Source organism: Camelus bactrianus, chromosome 13, assembly GCF_048773025.1.
Source record: "Camelus bactrianus isolate YW-2024 breed Bactrian camel chromosome 13, ASM4877302v1, whole genome shotgun sequence".
Taxonomy (NCBI): domain Eukaryota; kingdom Metazoa; phylum Chordata; class Mammalia; order Artiodactyla; family Camelidae; genus Camelus; species Camelus bactrianus.
The window spans coordinates 46,711,327-46,730,744 of NC_133551.1; the positions used below are offsets into that span (position 1 = coordinate 46,711,327).

General features: G+C 40.4%; 1 protein-coding gene across 1 annotated transcript; it reads left to right on the top strand.

Moving 5' to 3' along the window:
* The first annotated feature begins 9,069 nt into the window (after positions 1-9,069).
* PRDX1 (peroxiredoxin 1) lies at positions 9,070-19,072 on the top strand. The gene is made up of 6 exons (XM_010950563.3): positions 9,070-9,220; positions 10,882-10,998; positions 12,798-12,951; positions 13,319-13,441; positions 13,772-13,902; positions 18,728-19,072. The coding sequence occupies exons 2-6, from the start codon at positions 10,893-10,895 to the stop codon at positions 18,808-18,810; spliced, it is 597 nt and encodes a 198-aa protein (XP_010948865.2). The 5' UTR covers positions 9,070-9,220; positions 10,882-10,892; the 3' UTR covers positions 18,811-19,072.
* The last annotated feature ends 346 nt before the right edge of the window (positions 19,073-19,418 follow it).

Genomic DNA, 19,418 nt, shown 5'->3' on the forward strand with positions numbered 1-19,418 from the left:
AGTTATCTGTGTTTGGGTCACAAACTACCCCAGTACTTGGTGGGCAGACCAATGCAAGGAGACAGTTCCACTGGATTCCACATGGGTAATACCATAGTTCTGTGCTGCTGAATTGCTGCCCACTTCTAAAGGGTGATAGATGGCACAGAAAGCAGCAATTTGAACACCTAGAGGCAGGTGACCCAGTGACCCAGACCGAAAGGAGTTAACACTGAAGTGTTCAAGTCAAGGCCCCGGGACTGTCAGGCCTATTGAAGGAATTCTTATAATGGGTAGAAGATTGGGTGTAAAGCTCTATGTTCAGTGCTGGGCATGGAGGGGCCTAGGATAGTACATGGCACATAGTGGGAACTTAACTGTTAAATTAGTTAACTGTGACCCTTTCCAGCTCTGACGGGCTAGGGCTCTATATTTTTTGAGGAGGTAACAGTGCATGAGAAAATATTTAATTATGTAAATAACCAAGAGTTAAGAATCACTTTATGAAAGGTCTGCAATACTAAAAGCATTACTACAAATAGGGTTGCTATGTTACCCAATTTCAGGGGCACTCTTCACATAGAATATAATGTGAATATCACTCCCTGAAGTCATGCAACACAGAGGCCTTATTAAAAATATAAGGTGATTTCAATAAAACAAACTGCCGCCTCTATCAAGGGTAGGAAAAAAAAATCAATAGCTTAGTCTTTTTTTTCTCTTCTTCTAGCATTTCAGCATGCTTACACGGCCACAGTCAGAATCCTGTTTCTCCTTTCAAATTCATTAAGGTTAGTCACTCTAGTTGTGTAATATCCTTCTTCATTCCCTCTTTCTTTCCTTCCTCCCTCCCTCTCTCCTTCCCTTCCTTCCTAACAGAATCTCAGTTTCGTTAGGAGCAGTAATATGCCCAACTAATAGACACAATTTCCAGCCTCCCTCACAGCTAGGAGCAGCCATGGGACATAGTTCTGGCAAATGATATGTAAACTGAGGGTTTCTGGGAAAGCTTTGTGCCCCCATTACAGTACCCACTCACTTCTGGCTGCCTGTTTCCTTCTCCCTGCCTGGAATATAGGTATAAATTCTGAAGTAGAGCCAACATTTTGTAACTATAAAGTAATTGTAAGAAAAAAACCTGCATGCTTGGGGTTTGGGAAGAGGAAGTTAAAAGAAGGCTGGGTCCTTGATAGCAGTATGGAAATGCCAAACCAGACTTGGATTGCCTACTTATTAAATGGGAACAATTAATTCCCTATTTGGTTCAGTTTATTATTTGAGTTTAATCTGTTACTTGCAGCTGTATTCAATTCTAACAAACATGTCACCCTTGATAACATCATTTCTCAAATCAGTACCTGTAGGCCTTTGTGATCCCCAAATATAATTTTATAAATTGAATTCTTATAAATTAAAGGATTCAAGTGTTCTGCAAGAGCTGTTAAATGTAATGTTTTTCCTTCAGTGATAATTTAAAAATTAACATAAACTTATTTTGAATCATCTGGATGTCTTCATAATGAGTCCTGCCCTGGGATTTTTATTTCCATGATTACATTTGTTGTTACAATTACATGAAAGCATTTAGCTTTAATAGTTTATAGGTTTAACTTTAATGGTTTATAAGTTTACAGCAGGCTGCTATTAGGTTAACAAGTCCTAATGTTAAAATGATCACTGTTCTAGGACATGTGCTTTGTACTCACATTGAATTGCTTTACCTGTAGTATTTAGTTATGTAGAAGGAGCAGTTGAAGAGACAGCTTACTGTGTTTCCCACAGCAGATCAGTGCAGTGATTTAACTACTGCTTTAAGTCCAGATGATGTCCAAGAACAGTGTATAAACAAAGATTTCATGCTAGATTGAACAGAGAAGGGTGGTGGGAGAATTGAGTCACCATCACAAGGTGTTGGCAAATATAGGTATGCAGAACCCAGGATGCACTATAATAGCATTAGGAGCATATTCATAAAGGATATTACTTGAAGGAAACTAATCTTCTCTATTTCAATGTGCAATTGTTCATCACAACAAGGGTGGTAGCAATTAACAAAGAAAATATTTTCATGAAACAGCATTTTAAATTATTTTCAATATTGCATCCTGGGGCAACTTATCATAATGTGAAATATTCTGAATGAAAAAAAAAGAAATAAAATTAGAGAAAGTTATATAATTAAATTGAATAAGTCAGACCAATATCCTCAAGAATATTTTTCCTCTCATAACATAGTTATGTTTGAGAATATTACTTTAAGATAATAGAGAGAGGGAACTAAATCTTTTGAAGCCGTGGCTTGTAACCAAGCAGGACCATAAGGGGACTTCCTAGAACAGACTCCCTCTCCTATATCCTCTGCTGTAGCTCCTTTCTGCATATCTCAGGCCTATTTCCTGAGTTTTTCAGATGCTAAAAACCACTGCCAAATGGAAGAAATTAACTACTTGATGATCGTGACCACATAGCCCCCAGACCTTCTGGCGCCTAAGGATTGGTAATTTTTTTTAACTCCTTTTTTTTTTTTAATTGACTTTATTCTTTCAGAGCAGTTTCAGGTTCACAACATAATTGAGCAAAAGTACAGAGTTCGAACATAGTCCTCCCCACCCACATATATATACTCTCCTACTCTCAACATCCCTCATCAGTGTGGCATATTTGGTACAATCGATGAACCAACATGGGCACATTATTATCAACCAAAGTCCATAGCTTACATTAGGGTTCACTCTTGATGTTGTACATTCTATGAGCTTTGACAAATGCATAATGACATTAGCCACCACTATAGTATCATACAGAATAATTTCATTGCCCTAAAAATCTCTTGTGCTCCATCTATTCATTCCTCTCTCCCTCCCTCTCTCCAAACCCCTGGAAACCACGATCTTTTTATTGTTTCTGTAGCTGTGCCTTTTCCAGAATATAATTTGGTTGAACTTGTACAGTTCATAGCCTTTTCAGACTGGTTTCTTTAATTTAGTAATATGCCTTTTAAGTTTCTTCTATGTCTTTCATGGCTTAATAGATTTTTTTTTTCTTTACTGCACATATGTTTTAAAATTTACATATAGGTACTGTTGGATTGGTAATGTTAACTGCCCTGTTACCTCAACGTCAACCAATCAGAGAATTACACACGAGCTGATCGCATACCCTGGGAGGCCCCTCCCTTACCTTGCCTTTAAAAATGCTTTGCTGAAACCCTTCCAGGAGTTTGGGGCTTTGAGGGGCACAAGGCAACCATTCACCTTGCTCCACCCTGCAATAAACCTTTCTCTGATCCAAACTCTGACGTTTCAGTTTGTTAGGTCTCACTGCATTGGGCACGTGAACTTGTGTTCAGTAACAGGCTAGGAACCAGTGCTTTTCAGGCTAGGAACCAGTGCTTTTCCCAGCAAATAGCCATGCTTATTTGAATTGGACAGAGAAAAATTGTAAGGGCCTCATTTCTAAGAAATAGAGCAAAATATGGTTCATGCAAGCATTTTTTTCAGTAGCTGCCCTGACTCCAAGCAGTTCTTAATAAAGCTCCACCTAAAGTCCTCACCAACCAGCAATTTAAACAGATTTTTTTTTTTAAATGTAAAGAATTTTAGAGAAAACTCACTGGGTAAATCTCACAGGTGGCAGCTTATACATTACCAATTGATTTATTAACTCATTCCTTTTTTGTTTGTTCTGTGAATGAAAAATACCACAAACCGTTATCAGTAAACAAAGAATGCTGAAGTCATCAAGTCATCAGCCACCACCCCCGCCCCCCACAGTGAAGATGAGCAGATAGCCTGCAGCCTGAGGGGACTCAGAATGTAAAAGGACAGGATACTAGCCCTAGATAGCTAGGTGCATAGCAAAGGAATGATTTCAATGAGCCCAAATGTTTGCTCCCTCCCATACATAAAATTGCGCTAAATTCTTTAACTTGAGATGTCTGTTTTTCTTCACTTAACAAGTAATCTTTTACTGTTCTGACTGGCCTTTGTTGTAGAACTCCTATATATCCTGGCTCCTCTCCTACCTCTTGAGAGCCGTCCCTCAGAGCGATTTGGGAGTCTGTCATCCTGGGCTTAAAGGGATTCTAGTCCTCAGAAGCGTCCACCAAATAAAACATAACTCTTAACTTTTAGGTTGTGTATTTTATTTCAGTTGACAGTTTGTTATCATTTCCCAGGTGCAATAAACTCCAATGCTGATGGTGGGGACCAAAGAAAATTATTCTTGATAGAAACGGTCCATTTTCATGAGTGACTCTTTACCCACAAAATGCTGTTCTGAGTTGCCTTTAATCGATTTGTCCCTCCTCCTACCCTCATAGAAAATCTTTGAGGTTCTGGTCTTGGTTCACCTGTCTCCACTTTCTTAGTGATTTCATTTACTCCCACATTTTCAAGTATCCTTGATACTGTAAATTCTGTCAAAAATATAATTCATCAGTTTACTTAGCAAATATCTATTGCACCTATTATGTGCCAGGAACCATGCTGCTAAGTATTAGGGTGTATAACATGGCGAACAGGATAGGCAGGGTCCTTGCCTTCCCATGGGCTTACGCTAAGTTTCTGTAATAGGGAAGAACAAATGTGACTCCATGTTAGATCTGTTCCTTTGACTCTAACCCTGTGCTCTGTTTCCTGTGCTTAGTCATGCTGGTTCTGCACCTTTTGTAAAAGAATGTTGCCTATAGCATGAAGTATACAAAATAGCCTATTCTCAAGGCTCTGACCTTTAAGGGTATAACATTTTCCCATTCACATAAAGATAGAAATTTGCAAAATGAAAATAACATTTGTTTTGTTGGAAGTTTACAGGGACATCATGACCTGATCTACATGAGTGCAAGAACAAAGGATTCTGATAGCAAGAGAGAAGTGTGCAACAACCAACCACACCCCCCTCCCCTTTTTAGTATAAAAGTGAGACAGGAGGGAAGGGGGCAGGGCACAGCCATTCAAGGAACAATACAGCAATTAGCACCAAAATGGAGGAAGATTAAACTCCCAGTAGGTCTTAAGGCTCGAGATGGCTGAGATGGCGGGAGATTTGACTTCTAGTAGACTTGAGCTTCATTATACCCTCATTGTCATGTATTAGCATGGTAAGTAACATGCCTACAGGCACCATGACAGTTCCAAGGCTAATCATAAAAGGTCAAAGAGTGGGTGGTGGCCCAATTCCTGGGAATCCCAGCCCCTTCCTTCCCCAGGGTAGTTGGAATGGTCCTGCCACTTAGCATATGAAGCTACCAAGCCCATAAAAACTGGCAACACAGCCCTTTTTTGCTCCGTCATCTTTGGAGATGGCCTGGACTCTCTATGGAGTGTGTCTCAACTTTCACTCTAACCTGAGAGCCCAACCCCCACACCTCGTGGCCTTTCTTTTGCCTTCTGAAACAGCCTACACTCTATGCACTGTGTTATCTCTCCAAATAAATCTACCTTTACTCAACCTGTGGCTCGCTTTTGAATTCTTTCCTGCGCGACCTGGAACACAGCCCTCCTCACGCCCGCATCTGTTTTCCCCAAATCAAAAGGAGCCTAAATTCTGACTTTGGGAAGATAGTTCTCCAGAACATTAGTCTGCCATCTTCTCAGTCTGCTGGTTTTCTGAATAAAGTCGTTATTCTTTGCCCCAACATCTTGTCTCTCGATTTATTGGCCTGTCATGTGGCGAGCAGAACAAGTTTAGACTTGGTAACATTTCCACATTTGCAACTTCCTCCTGGCCATCTTCCCTGGAATCCCAAATTCAACATATCCCAAAGTGGACTCTAATTATCTCCTCCAAAATCTGTTTCACTACATTTCTGTGAACTGTACCACTCTTCACCCAATTCCCCAGGCACTCATCCTTGACTTCTTTCTCTTACATCTGATGCCAAGATCATGCAAACTTGCCATCTAATCCCATTTCTCCGTGCTTGGCACACTATTGCCTTCACTCAGACTCTTGACCTCTTTTCCTCAGTCATGGTAATAGCTTTTTTATTCATCTCCCTAGCCCATATCTTCTTGGTCCCCTAAATCTATTCTCTCTGCAGCTGCCAGAATGATAAATAATATAACCTGATGTGGTCATTCTCCTATTCAAAACTCTTACTTTCTTTCTATATTCCCATGTTCAATTTTACCCCCTGGGATAAAAATCAAACTCCCCAGCCTACTTTATGGGGTACATCATAGCCAATTCCTGTGTTGTCTCTACATTCTAGTCTTTGGCATTTATACTCTACTTATATTCAACTTTTTGTATTTCCCCAAACATAATACACTGCTTCCTACTTTTTCTGCTGTTTTCTGTTTATAACTATTTCCTCACTTTTCTTCTCCTCAGCTTCTTTAGTGATCCTTCAAAACACCTCAGTAAATGGTGTTATATTCATCTTTGCATGTCTGGTACCTAGCAGAGTATAGGCTGCCTGTAAATAGAAGAACAATAAAAAATATGTAACTAAACCTCTGTGCTGCTGATTCTCAAATCTACATCTCCAAAGGTGACCTCTGGATACCTCCACCTCAAAGTTGTTTGTCTCAAACCAAACTGATTATCTTCTTCTTTAAGAGAGTAGTCAGTTATAGGGTAGACTCCAGAGTCATACAGCCTGGCCTAATCTCTGTAAGGCACAACTTCGGGGGGCACCATTCACAATTATAAAAATTACATATGTGTATTACGCAACATGATGGCTCTGCTGCCTGGGATGGCATCTGGCTCCACACCTATAAACTGTGACTTCAGGTAATTAAATTCTTTGGACATCAGGTACCTTATCTATAAAACATGTAAACTATTCAGTAAATGTTTATCACTATTTTTAACCTCAAACCCTTCTTCTCCAAAGTTTCCTATGTCACTGGTGAATGACATTACTCCTATGTCACTAAGATACGAATCCAGGGGAACAGACTGAACTTCCTCTTTCCTCTCACCCTAAATCCAATTAATCCAAAGCCTGTAGAAATATCCTTTCTTTCCTTCTTCCCATCCTGCTGCCAATGTCATATTACAGTTCTGAGATTTCTCTTGTCTGGACCACTACAGCAGCCTCCCAGTTGGTCTCTTTGCCTCTTGCCTCCCAGTCATTACATTCATCTATCACACAGCTGCTAGAGTAATCTTCCTAAAACACAGTTCAAATATGTTAACTCCACATCTCAAAAATCTTCAATACATTTCAAAATTAATTAAACATATCTCCTAGGCCAGTTAGTGTACTAGGTTTTGGTACTACAAATATGAATAAAATAGATAAAATCCTTCCCAGACTACTGCTGAACAAGTGAGGACAAAACAATGGAATATGGCTAAAAACAGAGATTAAAGTATACATCAGGTCCTCTGGAAGGATAAAGGAGAAAGCACCTCTGGCCCCATTTCCAAAATCTTTACTGTTTTCTGAGGAAAGAGACTCCACAATCACTGACTTAAATAACAAATGTTCATCAGATTTCTTCTCTTGTCAGAACTGTCCTGCTACTTAATTTTTTGTATTTCCTGTGAGGATCAGTTGTTAATACTTCCCTGGGCCAGGATAACTCTTTTGGTTCTTAAATGAGATGAATATCCAAGTGCCTAGGCCCTGGGTTGGCACATGGTCAATATAATAAATGGTAATTTTCTTTTGGCTGAAGTAGGACAGTGTGTTGGTTTAACCTGCCTATAGCAATAACCATCCACTATTTGGCTCTGAACTTCTCTGTCTCACTCACTTCTCAAAAAGGAAATGAATAATGGCCAAATAACTCTTCAGCCTCAGGCAGAGAAGGAAAAAAACATTAAAAAATCATTACTGTTGTATGGTATGATGATAAATACCAAAAAACTCTGAGATGCTCAGCCAGCATGACACAGCACTTCTCTATTTCTTATCCTGCTATAAGGTCCAAGGGAGTCAGGAGGATAGTGGGGGTTGGGGGTAGAAAGGGGGACACAACACTATATATTAAACACTCCTATTTTGTATCAGGTGCTATGTTGTGACTTGGGATGTTGTGACACAGAGATGGATAGGACCCAAACCTTACCCTCCAGCAGGTCAGTCTAACAAAGAAAGGGAGACATACAGATGAATAAAGCAGATTAAAAGTTCTTCTGGCTATGCAGGTCATTGTTTTATTACACAGGCCATTTGGCAATACAGGTTACTGTTTGGACACAAACGAGGGAATAGTCAATTCTTGGGATGAGTGCAAGAACAGTTTCAGAAATGCTTCAGCTGAGTCTTCAAAGACATTTTCTCCAGGCCAACTAGGAGGAAAAGGATCTTCATGTTTGAACAAGAGCCTGAAGGCCTGAAACAGCTACATGCTGTTCTCGGTGTTTCAATAAGGAGCAAGGAATAATAATAATAATAATAATAATAATAATAATAATAATAATAATAATAATAAAATAAAAATAGCTAACACTTGTCTAAGAACTAGGTACTGTGCTGAAATAAGCTACAGAGATGATCTCATCAAAGAATTAATAGTATTCCCATTTTACAGGTGAGAAAAGTAAGGCTAACAGATTAAGACTCTTGCCTGAAGGCACACATAAAATGTCAGCGAGGATTTTTAACTCAGAAATAGAAAGCCTCAATTTTTTTGAACCATAAATCAGAGGAGTGGGTGAGTGACACGATCAGATTTCATAAATATTCCCTCCAGCCGCAGTGCAAGGCATGGACGGGAAATGGAAAGCAGCAACTCTGCCATCAGACTGAACAATTACAGAAGCTATGAAAACAATGAGGGTTACTGAGGATCAGCACTAGAGCAGAGGCTATGAGAATCCGGGCGGAATACTTGAGAATATTTGGATAGATCGTTCTCAGGGCTTGGTTTGACGTGGTCCTCCGTGGGCAGCAGCAAGGACCCTTACCCTGGTTTGGGCCTTAAGTGCAAGGCGCACAGGTGCCCCCCGCCCCCGCAGAAATCCTGGATTAACCGACGTTTTCAGGTTTGTAAGTGATCAAAAGCATTGCGCTCGCACCTCAACCGTCGGCAGTGGGGAGGGGGATTGGTACTCTTAGCGCCCGAGCCCGCCCCCAGCGAGGGAAAGCGCTGAGTCATCGAGCCGGGGAGCATTAGGTCCCGGCGGTGCAGGGGCTGGATTCCCCCTTCGCCCTTCCCCTCCCGCACCCCCGGCCCGCTCTAACTCTCGCGAGAGCCTTACATGTTATAAAGGCAGCGCCCGGCGCGTGCTTCGCGCGTCGTCTTCCTGACTGGCCTTGGTGATTTTTTTGTAGGAGCTGGTGAGTATGTGGGCAGTGAGGCCTCCGCGGGCCGAAGCGACCCCGTACCCCGCTCGTCGCATTTTTCTTCTCTTCGGGTCCCGCCCGGTTCAACTGGCGATGCTCTGACAGAGAAAGCGGCTGGGCGGCCGGAGAGAAGTCAGGCGAACCCTCACGTGGGATCTCCTTGTGGGTGCGGGAGCTGATTGAACCCCGAGGTTAACGGCGGCTTGAGTATCCTGTTCCCCCGACGACCCTAGTAGAGGGCGCTCCTCGGGTGGCCTGGCGTCGGGGCGGGTGGTTGCTGGTGGCGTCTCCTGGATTAAGTCTCTTGCCCGGCGTGCGGGTTCGGGAAGCTTCCGGAATGGATCTGGAAACTGATCAGAAACTGACGCTACCCGTCCATCGTGTAGTAGGGGAAAAGGTTGTTGCCGGTCCTGAGCCGTGACTGACTGTGGAGCCTTGACTAGATACTGTTTTTCCGTCTGCAGAATGGGGTTTGTGTGATACTAAATTACCTCAGTGAAGACTGTGCTCTTTTTTCTGCTGGTGCTTTGAATTGCTAGGGTGGGTCGATGATGTGAGTGGCAGGAGGGCACCTGTAAGGGCCTTAAGGGTGTGGCTTTCTCCAGGGAAGTTCAAGGGGAGATTTCCTGAGAGGGACAAAGCGGCTGGAAGTCCAGTAGCCCTTCCCTCATTGGTTGAGGACGTGGGGGCCCCCTGGAAGAACAGGTTTGAACAAGAATGCCGTTTATGTCAGGGTCACATCCTATGTTTGGTTGCCAAGTTGCTTTGTGCCTTACTGGCTGTTTTTTTGTTTGTTATTGAAGGTGTTAAGCGGTAAAAAGTTTGTGACAATTGATGCTCAGAAGGTTTCTTTTGGTTGTGGTATCGTGAACCAAAAACTTTGGGGCTTGAAAAAATAGCTACTTGGGTTTTCAGACCGATGGTTTACTGAGTTAAATCTTCTCGTCTTGGTGTTGACCTGGATTAATTCAGTGTAACATTGCTTTTTAGCAATAAGCCAACTCTTGTTATACTTAATGTTGCCCCAGGATCTTGGACCTGAGGTGTCAGAAACCCTTTTCTGAAAGGACTTCTGGGTCTTAAAAACAACACCTTAAGTTTAAAATTGAGCAGAAGCCATAATCTTGGTCTTCTTTCTTAAAAAAGTTGGATTGGCTTTAGAGTGTGCTGTTTTGGGCAAATCTACCTGGAGAAAGGTCACTGTGCTTCCCACATTCTGAAGGCAGCTGGAGGCGCTGTCTAGCAAAAGGGCAACGTGGCTAGGAGTCAGGTGCTCAGTGTTTGTGGCATTGTGCATTTGGATTCAGGTTTGAGTTTCCACTCTCCCTCTCTGTGCATATGCATAATGAAAATACAGGAGAAAATGCAGTTGCACAATGATGGTTCAGAAAAAGTAAGCGTTTGATTCAATTTATAAAGAAATTGCCATTTTAAAATGGAAATGAGCTGAGATACAAAGGTGTAATATTTTTGTTTGAAAAGTTGGGAAGCTCAGCTCATGCTTTTTATTCTAGTATAAGAATTAATGTATATTCAAGGCCACTGGACAATTCCTTTATTGTTCTACAGCTAAGTCTCTTATAAGTAGATGAAGGTTGCTGGTAATCTAGAAAAGTAAGGCTTGTTTCTAATTCATTTCTTCTTATCTCTTCCAGCTGATAGCAATATGTCTTCAGGAAACGCCAAAATTGGGCACCATGCCCCCCACTTCAAAGCAACAGCTGTTATGCCAGATGGTCAGTTCAAAGATATCAGCTTATCTGACTACAAAGGTAAGGGTAATTATTATTTAAGGTTCATTAACGTGGAATTATATTACAATCTAGGGATGGCTTGTTCAATTTTTGTATCTCTTGTTATGTTTAATTATAAAATGATTTTTTATCTCCTAGGTCCCAGGGTAAAAGTCTGTTGCCTTATTGAGTTGAAGTGGAGATTATCATCAGTGATCATAGGGTAGATATCCTAAGTCCAGACTGTTAGAGAAAGCACATGCTCCATTATGCCTGGACATACTATCTTGATTATCTTCTCAGTATTGCTCTTCAATTATATCATTGGAGGTATTCTCATTATCTTGTTTTAAGAGGCTTTCAACAATTTAAAGTCTCAGAACTCAAGTCTTTGGAGCTGTGACACTGCCTGTTGAGTTTATGAAATGTGTATTTCACAGTTGCTGTATTATTAGGTAGAGGGCATAGGTACATTCCCTTGACTATTTTGCCCCCAGAGAAGAGTTGATGTCACAGTTGGAACAACTCTCCTTTTTGTTACAGTTTCATGTAGACACCTGACAAGTTCTAATGACGTTCTTTTTTAACTTTGCCGTCCTGGAGCAGCTAGGTCTTCTGGGACAATTGAAAATACAGATTCCTTAGAATGCAAACCTGAAATTCAGGTGTCAAATGTATCTTTCTTAGTAGTGTAGCAATCATTTCCTAGACTCAGCTTTTGGGTAGAACATGTCACTAGGTTTCTTAACATGCTTATTGGTTGCAATGAGAGCAGGTAAGTGGGGCCCCATGGAGGGAAGCTCCTGGCAAACAATGTAAGTAGCACCCTAGGGAGGTGACCCTGGCCCAAGGGTAAAGGCATGAGGTTTAGGAAGAGTTGCTCTGTGCCTTCTGGGGATTGACCTGCTGAAGCTTGTTAGTCGTAGCCCTATGGGGAATGTTGTTTAGATGAGTGAGTTTATAGTGATTTTGACTTTCAGAGTGAATGTCAAAAGCAACGGCTTTTTTTTTTTTTAATTTGTATTATGTAAAAATTTTTTTTTATTGAGGTGTAGTCAGTTTACAATGTTGTCAAGCATGTTTTAGTCATATATTCATTTTTATATTCTTTTTCATTATAGGCTAGTACAAAATATTGGATATAGTTCCCTGAGCTATACAGTAGAAACTTGTTTATTTTATATATAGCAGAATCTGCAAACTTCAAACTCCCTATTTATCCCCTCATACCCCCTTTACCTTCCGGTAACCATAAGTTTGAGGAACAGCTTTAAAAAGATTTTCTTTGCTCATCCTGTCAGGCTTGTTTGAAACATGTTTGTGGTAATTTAGGTTATCACTTAAACCTTACCCATCCCATTATTGTGTTTCATTGTGAGAGAAGTGCAAAGGCTTTGATTTCCTCTTACTGCTCTCGTTGCCTTCCAGCAGAGAACCCAGCATTTCAGCTTTTTCTGGGCACTAATTGTAAGCATTTGCATTAGACTATCCAGCAGATAATTGCATCCTTGCTTTTGGTTTTCTCCTTTGGAGAACTTGGTGTTTGTACTAATTTTAACCATCCAGAGAAGATCAAAATTAGACTGAACAGTGTTTATTCTGTAGTTGGAGGTAAGCAGATAAAGCATGAAATTGTAAGGAACTTTTTCTTGTACAGAAAGTTCTGAAAGTAGCTGCTAGGAGACATCTATGTTGAGCATCTTGGCATTTTAACAATCGTTGTCTTAAATCAACTTAAAAAGGCTCCTTTTCATAGGGAATGTCTTGAGGTTTTCATTCTTTATAAAGCAAGGAAGTCTATTTCAAAGGCTAACCTGCGGCTGTTTTTTTTTTTCTAGGAAAATATGTTGTGTTCTTCTTCTACCCTCTTGACTTCACCTTTGTGTGCCCCACGGAGATCATTGCTTTCAGTGATAGAGCAGAAGAATTTAAGAAGCTCAACTGCCAAGTGATTGGTGCTTCTGTGGATTCTCACTTCTGTCACCTGGCATGGTAAATCTCTTGGTCCATTTGGCATATGGACTTTTAAGCTAAGTAGCAACTGGAACTGGGAGGCTTTGGCAGTAGACTTCCCAAAGTATTGCCTTCTGGCTCCTCATAGAAGGAGTGCAAGGGCTCTGACTTTCTCTAGTTGCTCTCTTATTACCTGGCAGCAAAGGAAAGGCTGCTTGGGTTGCAGCTCAGTGCACCCTGGTGACCTTAACTGTTCTCAGTCATTTACTTTACTGCTGGAAAAAGTTTGCAGTTTTTTTGGGAGTTAGATTAGGAATGTTGAAAAGGGGAAGGAGTAGATACAGTTAATGCTTTCGCTACCTGCACAAGTATTTGAATGTGGTTGTTTGTATGCTTTTTGCTGTAGGATCAACACACCCAAGAAACAAGGAGGATTGGGACCCATGAACATTCCCTTGGTATCAGACCCCAAGCGCACCATAGCTCAGGACTATGGGGTCTTAAAGGCTGATGAAGGCATCTCATTCAGGTATATACCTGCTGGGGGAGCTTATATTCATCAGGAGAATTAATCTGATTGCTGAAGGCCTTTTATTTGAAAGGTCGAGCCCTCATCTGTAGAAATTACTTTCTCATTTCATTCTTTTTTTCCTGTTTCATTGAGAAATAACTGATATACATCACTGTAAGTTTAAGTTGTAGGGCATGATGGTCTCATTTCATTCTTTACACAGAGCCTAAGAAGGAGGCAAGTGCAAGTGCAGGAGACCAGCCCATTTATTTCCATTTCTTGTCTATTCTAATGAAGTAATTTCTAAAACTGTATTGCCTCTCCATCAAACTTTTATTTTCTTTCCAGGGGACTTTTTATTATTGATGATAAAGGTATCCTTCGACAGATCACCATAAATGACCTCCCTGTCGGCCGCTCTGTGGATGAGACACTGAGACTAGTTCAGGCCTTCCAGTTTACTGACAAACACGGGGAAGGTAAGCCAAATCTGCCTGGTGACAGGACAGCAGAATGGTTGGATGGGAAAGATGGTAGGAACAAAGTCTACCAGATAAGAAAAGGATGATTATGTCTCTTTAAGAAATTTCAGTCTCTGGATTATAGCAGGTTGTGGGGGTGGGGTAATGGAAAAGCTTGGGGAGGAGAATATAAAGGCTTTTTGTTCCAACTGCATATTCCCAGCTTTTGCCCTCCTCATTTAAAAATCACTCACTGCTGCAGATTCAACTTATTAAAGGAGTGTGGAGTGTAGGAGGATCTCAAGAGGTGTATAAAGGCAAAACAGAAGGTTGAGAATCACATCTAGAAATAAATAAAGCATGCTGTTTACTGGGAGAAGAGCTTAATCCCAGTAGACCATATTTGTTATATTGGGGTTTTTAAAAACAAAGGTAATGAATGACCAGTTTTGAAATTTGGAAAATAAAAATAGGACTAAGAAAACTTACCCAAAGACAATAAGAAGATACAGTGAATACTTTTCTATTTTTTAAAAATCCATTCTGTTATGCAATGTGGTTGTTGTATTTGTAAGAATTATAGTCACCAAATACAAAATTGCATAAATATTTAGCAAATTTTTTTAAGGAGGAGGGGTTAGGGCTAAAGGGTTTGAGATAAAATGTCAGTGTTCTTCATCAGAAGTTTCAGAATGGGAGGGGAGTGTAGCTCAGTAGTAGAGTGCGTGCTTAGCATGTGCAAGGTCCTGGGTTCAATCCTCAGTACCTCCATTTAAAAAAATAAAAATAATTACCCCCCTCCTACCCCCAAAAAAGAGAAGCTTCAGGATCAGAGATAATGTTTTTGTGAGTCTGTCCTTGTAAAATCTAAACATGACTGAGGAGACTGAATTTATGGTTTTTATCTAGCATTTGCTAAACTGTCCTTATTGCTCTAGTACTAGTACTTCTCTTTGTATATATTCTCATTGCAGTGTTCTGATAAAGTCCTGAACTGCTTGATCTCACCCTTTGAGTGTAGCTTTATGAGTGTAGCTTTTTGACAGCTCTCCACCACTGCCCAGTGTAGTTGTTGCTGGAATGAGACAGCCTTATCCCAACTAAGAGTTAGTTTAAAGAATTGAGCTCCTCAGACTGCTGCGAGTACTGGTGAAGGGGATCTTGAACCCCACCCCAGCTTAATATAATTGAGGATAAGATAGCTGTGATCATATGCTACTGATATCAAGTGCCCGGGTGAACTTGGACAAGTTTCTTGTCTTACTACATTTCATTTTCTTTAGAAGATAGGTAGTTCAGACTAGCTAAGACTCATTTCAGTTCTGATCTTGTGAGTTAAAGGAGGTGGAAGTTAAGAGTCTGGACTAGTGTGTGTTTGGAGTACCCAAAAGCGCTAGCATGGCTAGAGTGGAAGGCTGATAATAGATAATGGGAATCAGTGAGCACTGATCAGAAGGCACTGTTCACAGGAACAGATGTAGGCTTTATGCTGGTGGAAGAAGACAGCTACTGAGACTGCCCCCTGGTGGGGAATGAGGTTCAGCACAAAGATGGAAGCAGCCAGGGAGTGGCAAAGTTGGCCCTTTGTTAGACTTTCCTAGGACCGTGCATGTAGGCCAGACTCTTGAACTGAAGCTTTCATGACTCTGAAGCTTGCTTCTTCAGATTCTATTGGTCTGCTTCCCATCCTACTAGAACAGGCATAGTTTCCTTATGCAGCCTTTTTTGGCTTATAATGATAGTTACCATTTGAGAGCCTATGAATACCAAGCACTCTTTATGAAGTGTTTCCATGTATTGTTTATTTGACAAATAGCCCTACATTCCTATTTTTTAAATTGAGATGTAATTGGCATATAATAGTATATTAGTTTCAGGTGGACAACGTAATGACTTGATATTTGTATATCCTACATTTCCTATTTTTAAGGACCAATAAACCAGTACCTAAACACAACATGTATTCAGTTAATGTTGGAACTAAGATCCATACTCAAAGCCTTCCTTTTTAGGTAATTAAAATGCTGAGTCATTTTTTAGGACCTTCTGTGTTGGAGAAGTTACCACATATTGAGGTTACCATGACTCTGGAGAATCATCATGGTGCTTCAGCTGCACTTGAAAGCTGGTAAATGTGGGACTCAGCCAGTTCTGCTTGGCTCCATACTGATTCTGAAAAACCAACACTGTTGGGTATGAATGAAACATCCAAGTGTGGATCTCTTTGTCCTCTTATTAATTACTTGTGCGGTCCTAAGTGCCAAGAGGCCTTAATACTAAGGGGACTAGGTTGTCAAAGTCCAGATTCTTTATGGTTCATTATTGCTATTATCTTGGTGTCATGATTTATAATTGGGCTATTCTAAAGCTTTGTTTTCTTCTAAGAGGAATCTTTTTGTCTCCCTGTTAGTACATGTTGGCCAGCTACTGGGTGGTTCTGGTCTGGTCTCTACTTTTATGCTGGTCTTTGTTCTTTGCAGCTTGTTTATCCTTAGGACTAACCTTTGGTGCCACTCAAGCCAATGACTATGTAACAAGCAAATGGATATTTCAGGAAAAGCAAAGCAGCTGGGATTGTCATTTAGTGCTTATTCTGTCCATACCTTGTTCCTGGTTGCAGCCTCTGACATAAGGCTGTGACATCCTTGGACTAAAAGGGGCTTCCCCTCTCACTTGAGCAAGTGAGGCTTTTGCTGCTCCATTACTGGACTTTGGTGACTACATGTCTCCCAGAAAAACGGCAAATGGAGTGGAAAATCAGAGATTGTTTCCCTTGCCTCACTTTCCTCAGGTTTGCCCAAGGAGCATTGCAATGCAGAATTGTTGGAAAGACTGAAGGCTATGCTTTTCTGCATAACTGAAAGATTCAAACTTGGACCATTTGCTTACCAAGGTGTAGAAGGCAGTTACTTAGTGAAACAAGCAAGGCTTTCTGTGGATGTCCTATCCCTTTGTATTGCAGGCAGTCCAATTTGGCAGAGTTAAGGAACGCAGAGAAAGCAGACTGCTTGCTGCCTACAGATCTCTGAAGGGCTGTTAGAGGGAAAAAGCGGCTTAGTGTTAGGGTTTACACAGTGCTAGCTTTGTTATTTTTCAGCTTATTTTTTTCTTAGGTATGGGGACAAATCACTTAAGTTTTTTTAAATCAATTTTATTGTGGTTATATGTATGATATAATTTACCATTTTAAGTGTACAATCCAGTGGAATTTAATACATTGACGGTGTTGTGCACTGATCACCACTGTTTCTCAGACTTTATCATAATTCCAAAGAGGCAGTAACCATGAAGCAATAACTCACCATTCTCTTCTCCCTCTTGTCTTTGGTAACTTTTGTTCTACTTTCTGTCTGTGATTTTGACTATTGTAGATATTTCATGTAAGTGAAATCAACAGTATTTGTCCATTTGTGTCTGGTTTCTTTGACTTAGTGTAATGTTTTCAAGGTTCTCAAAGTTCATCCAGGCTCTAGTATGTATCAAAACTTCATTCTTAAAATTTTAAGTTTGACTAATAATGTATTGTGTATATATACCATATCTTTGTGTATCCATCCGTTAACAGACACAGGATTGTTCCTACCTTTTGGCTGTTGTGAATAATGTTGCTAAAATACTGGTGAACAGATGTCTGAATCTTTGTTTCCAGTTATTTTGGGTATATACATAGTAGTAGAATTGCTGGGTCACCTGGTAATTCTATTTAGATTCCTGAGGAATAGTCAAATTGTTTCCACAGCTTCTGCACCATTTTACATTCCCCAGCAGTACCAAAGGTTCTTTGCATCCTTGCCAATATTTACTTTCCCTTCTTTTTTTAAACAATAGCTATCCTAGTGGGTGTGAAGTGGTATCTCATTGTGGTTTTGGTTTGCATTTTCTTTATGACTAGTGATAGCATATTTTCTTGTATTCACATTTATTTATCTCCTTGGGAGAAATGTCTATTCAAGTCCTTTGTCTGTTTTTGAATTGGGTTATCTTTTTGTTGAGTTGTGGCAGTTCTAGATTTTAATTTTGGCTATTAATCCCTTATCAGATAAGATTTGTAATATTTCCTCCCATTCTGTGGGTCTTCACTCTCTTAATAATGTCCTTTGATATACAAATGTTTAAATTTTGATCAGGTCCAATTTATCTTGTCTGTGGGGTTTTTTGTTTTTTGTTTTTTTACACTACTGCTTGTGCTTTCAGTATCATATCTGAGAATTCATTTCCAAATCCAAGGTCATGAAGTTTGACCACCATTTCCTTCAAAGAGTTTATGGTTTTAGTTCTTATATTTAGGTTGCTGACTCATTTATGAGTTAAATTTTGTGTGTATGGTGTGAATAGGTGTCTAGTTTCATTCTTTTGCACATGGAAATCCAGCTGTCCCAGCACTATCTGTTTGAAGAGCATTTAAGCTCATTTTTCAAGCATACGTAAAATTATATAGAACATATGAATACCTGTTTACCTATCTACTGTTAACAAATCTTAGTATTTTACCATATATGCTTTAGACAGATTTTTATTTATGTTTTCTCCTCTATTCCCTGGACAGATTATTTATAGAACAAAGCATAAAGTTGAAGCTGTTACTTAAATTTCTTTAAATTTCAGTTGCTGCATGAAGAAATTAGGTATAGTAATTAGGGCTGTGGTGAGGATTAAATTACATATTTATAGTTAATCTTGTACTAAAAGGCTGAATGATCTCAGACACTGTAGGGTAGGCTTCCTGGTGCCTGAATGTTGAAGCTCTTTAGGGCTTCGATTTGGTTTTGAGGCATCCAGTTGTCCATGGGAGGGTGGAGCTCACCACTCATAAAGTATTAATTAGTTCCCTTTTCTCTTGCAGTGTGCCCGGCAGGCTGGAAGCCTGGCAGTGATACCATCAAGCCTGATGTCCAGAAGAGCAAAGAATATTTTTCTAAGCAGTAGTGAGCACTGGGCCATTTTAGGCCAGTCTGCAGTGGACGACAAAACCTTTGTACTATTGTCATGCTTACAACATAGGACCTTTCACTCAGCGCAGATGTGGTGTGGGACAGGACAGGCCTTTCCTGCAGGGGTTGGGGAGGCCAGCCTTTCTTCCTCTGGAGGGAATGGCCTGAGCTTTATTATGAGGCACACTAACTGATGTGTACAGTAGTAGGACATGGCTTTTGATCTTCTGTAGTTTCTATTAAACTTTTAACTGAGACCTTGTTGATTCTTCATCTTGTTGGGGGGGGCATATTAGCTTTTGATTTTAAGAGGAATTTACTATTTGCTTTCCCTCTTCAGGGGAAAGATGAGGCATGAGAGCTGACTCAGAATCAGTAAATTATATTGAGGGGAAATGCAGGTAAACACAGGGAATAGACCTGAACCAAGTTAACATTTCATTTCACTGTATCTGGAGAAGAGCAAGGCCTGCTACAGTATTAACCAAGGCACTGCAATTTGTGCTAAGGGCTTTGCAGATAAAGACCCCAAGAGATTACTGACATTTACCTTTACACTACTGGGAGGGCTGTATGAAGACCTGGAGCTTGGCCTCTGAGAAA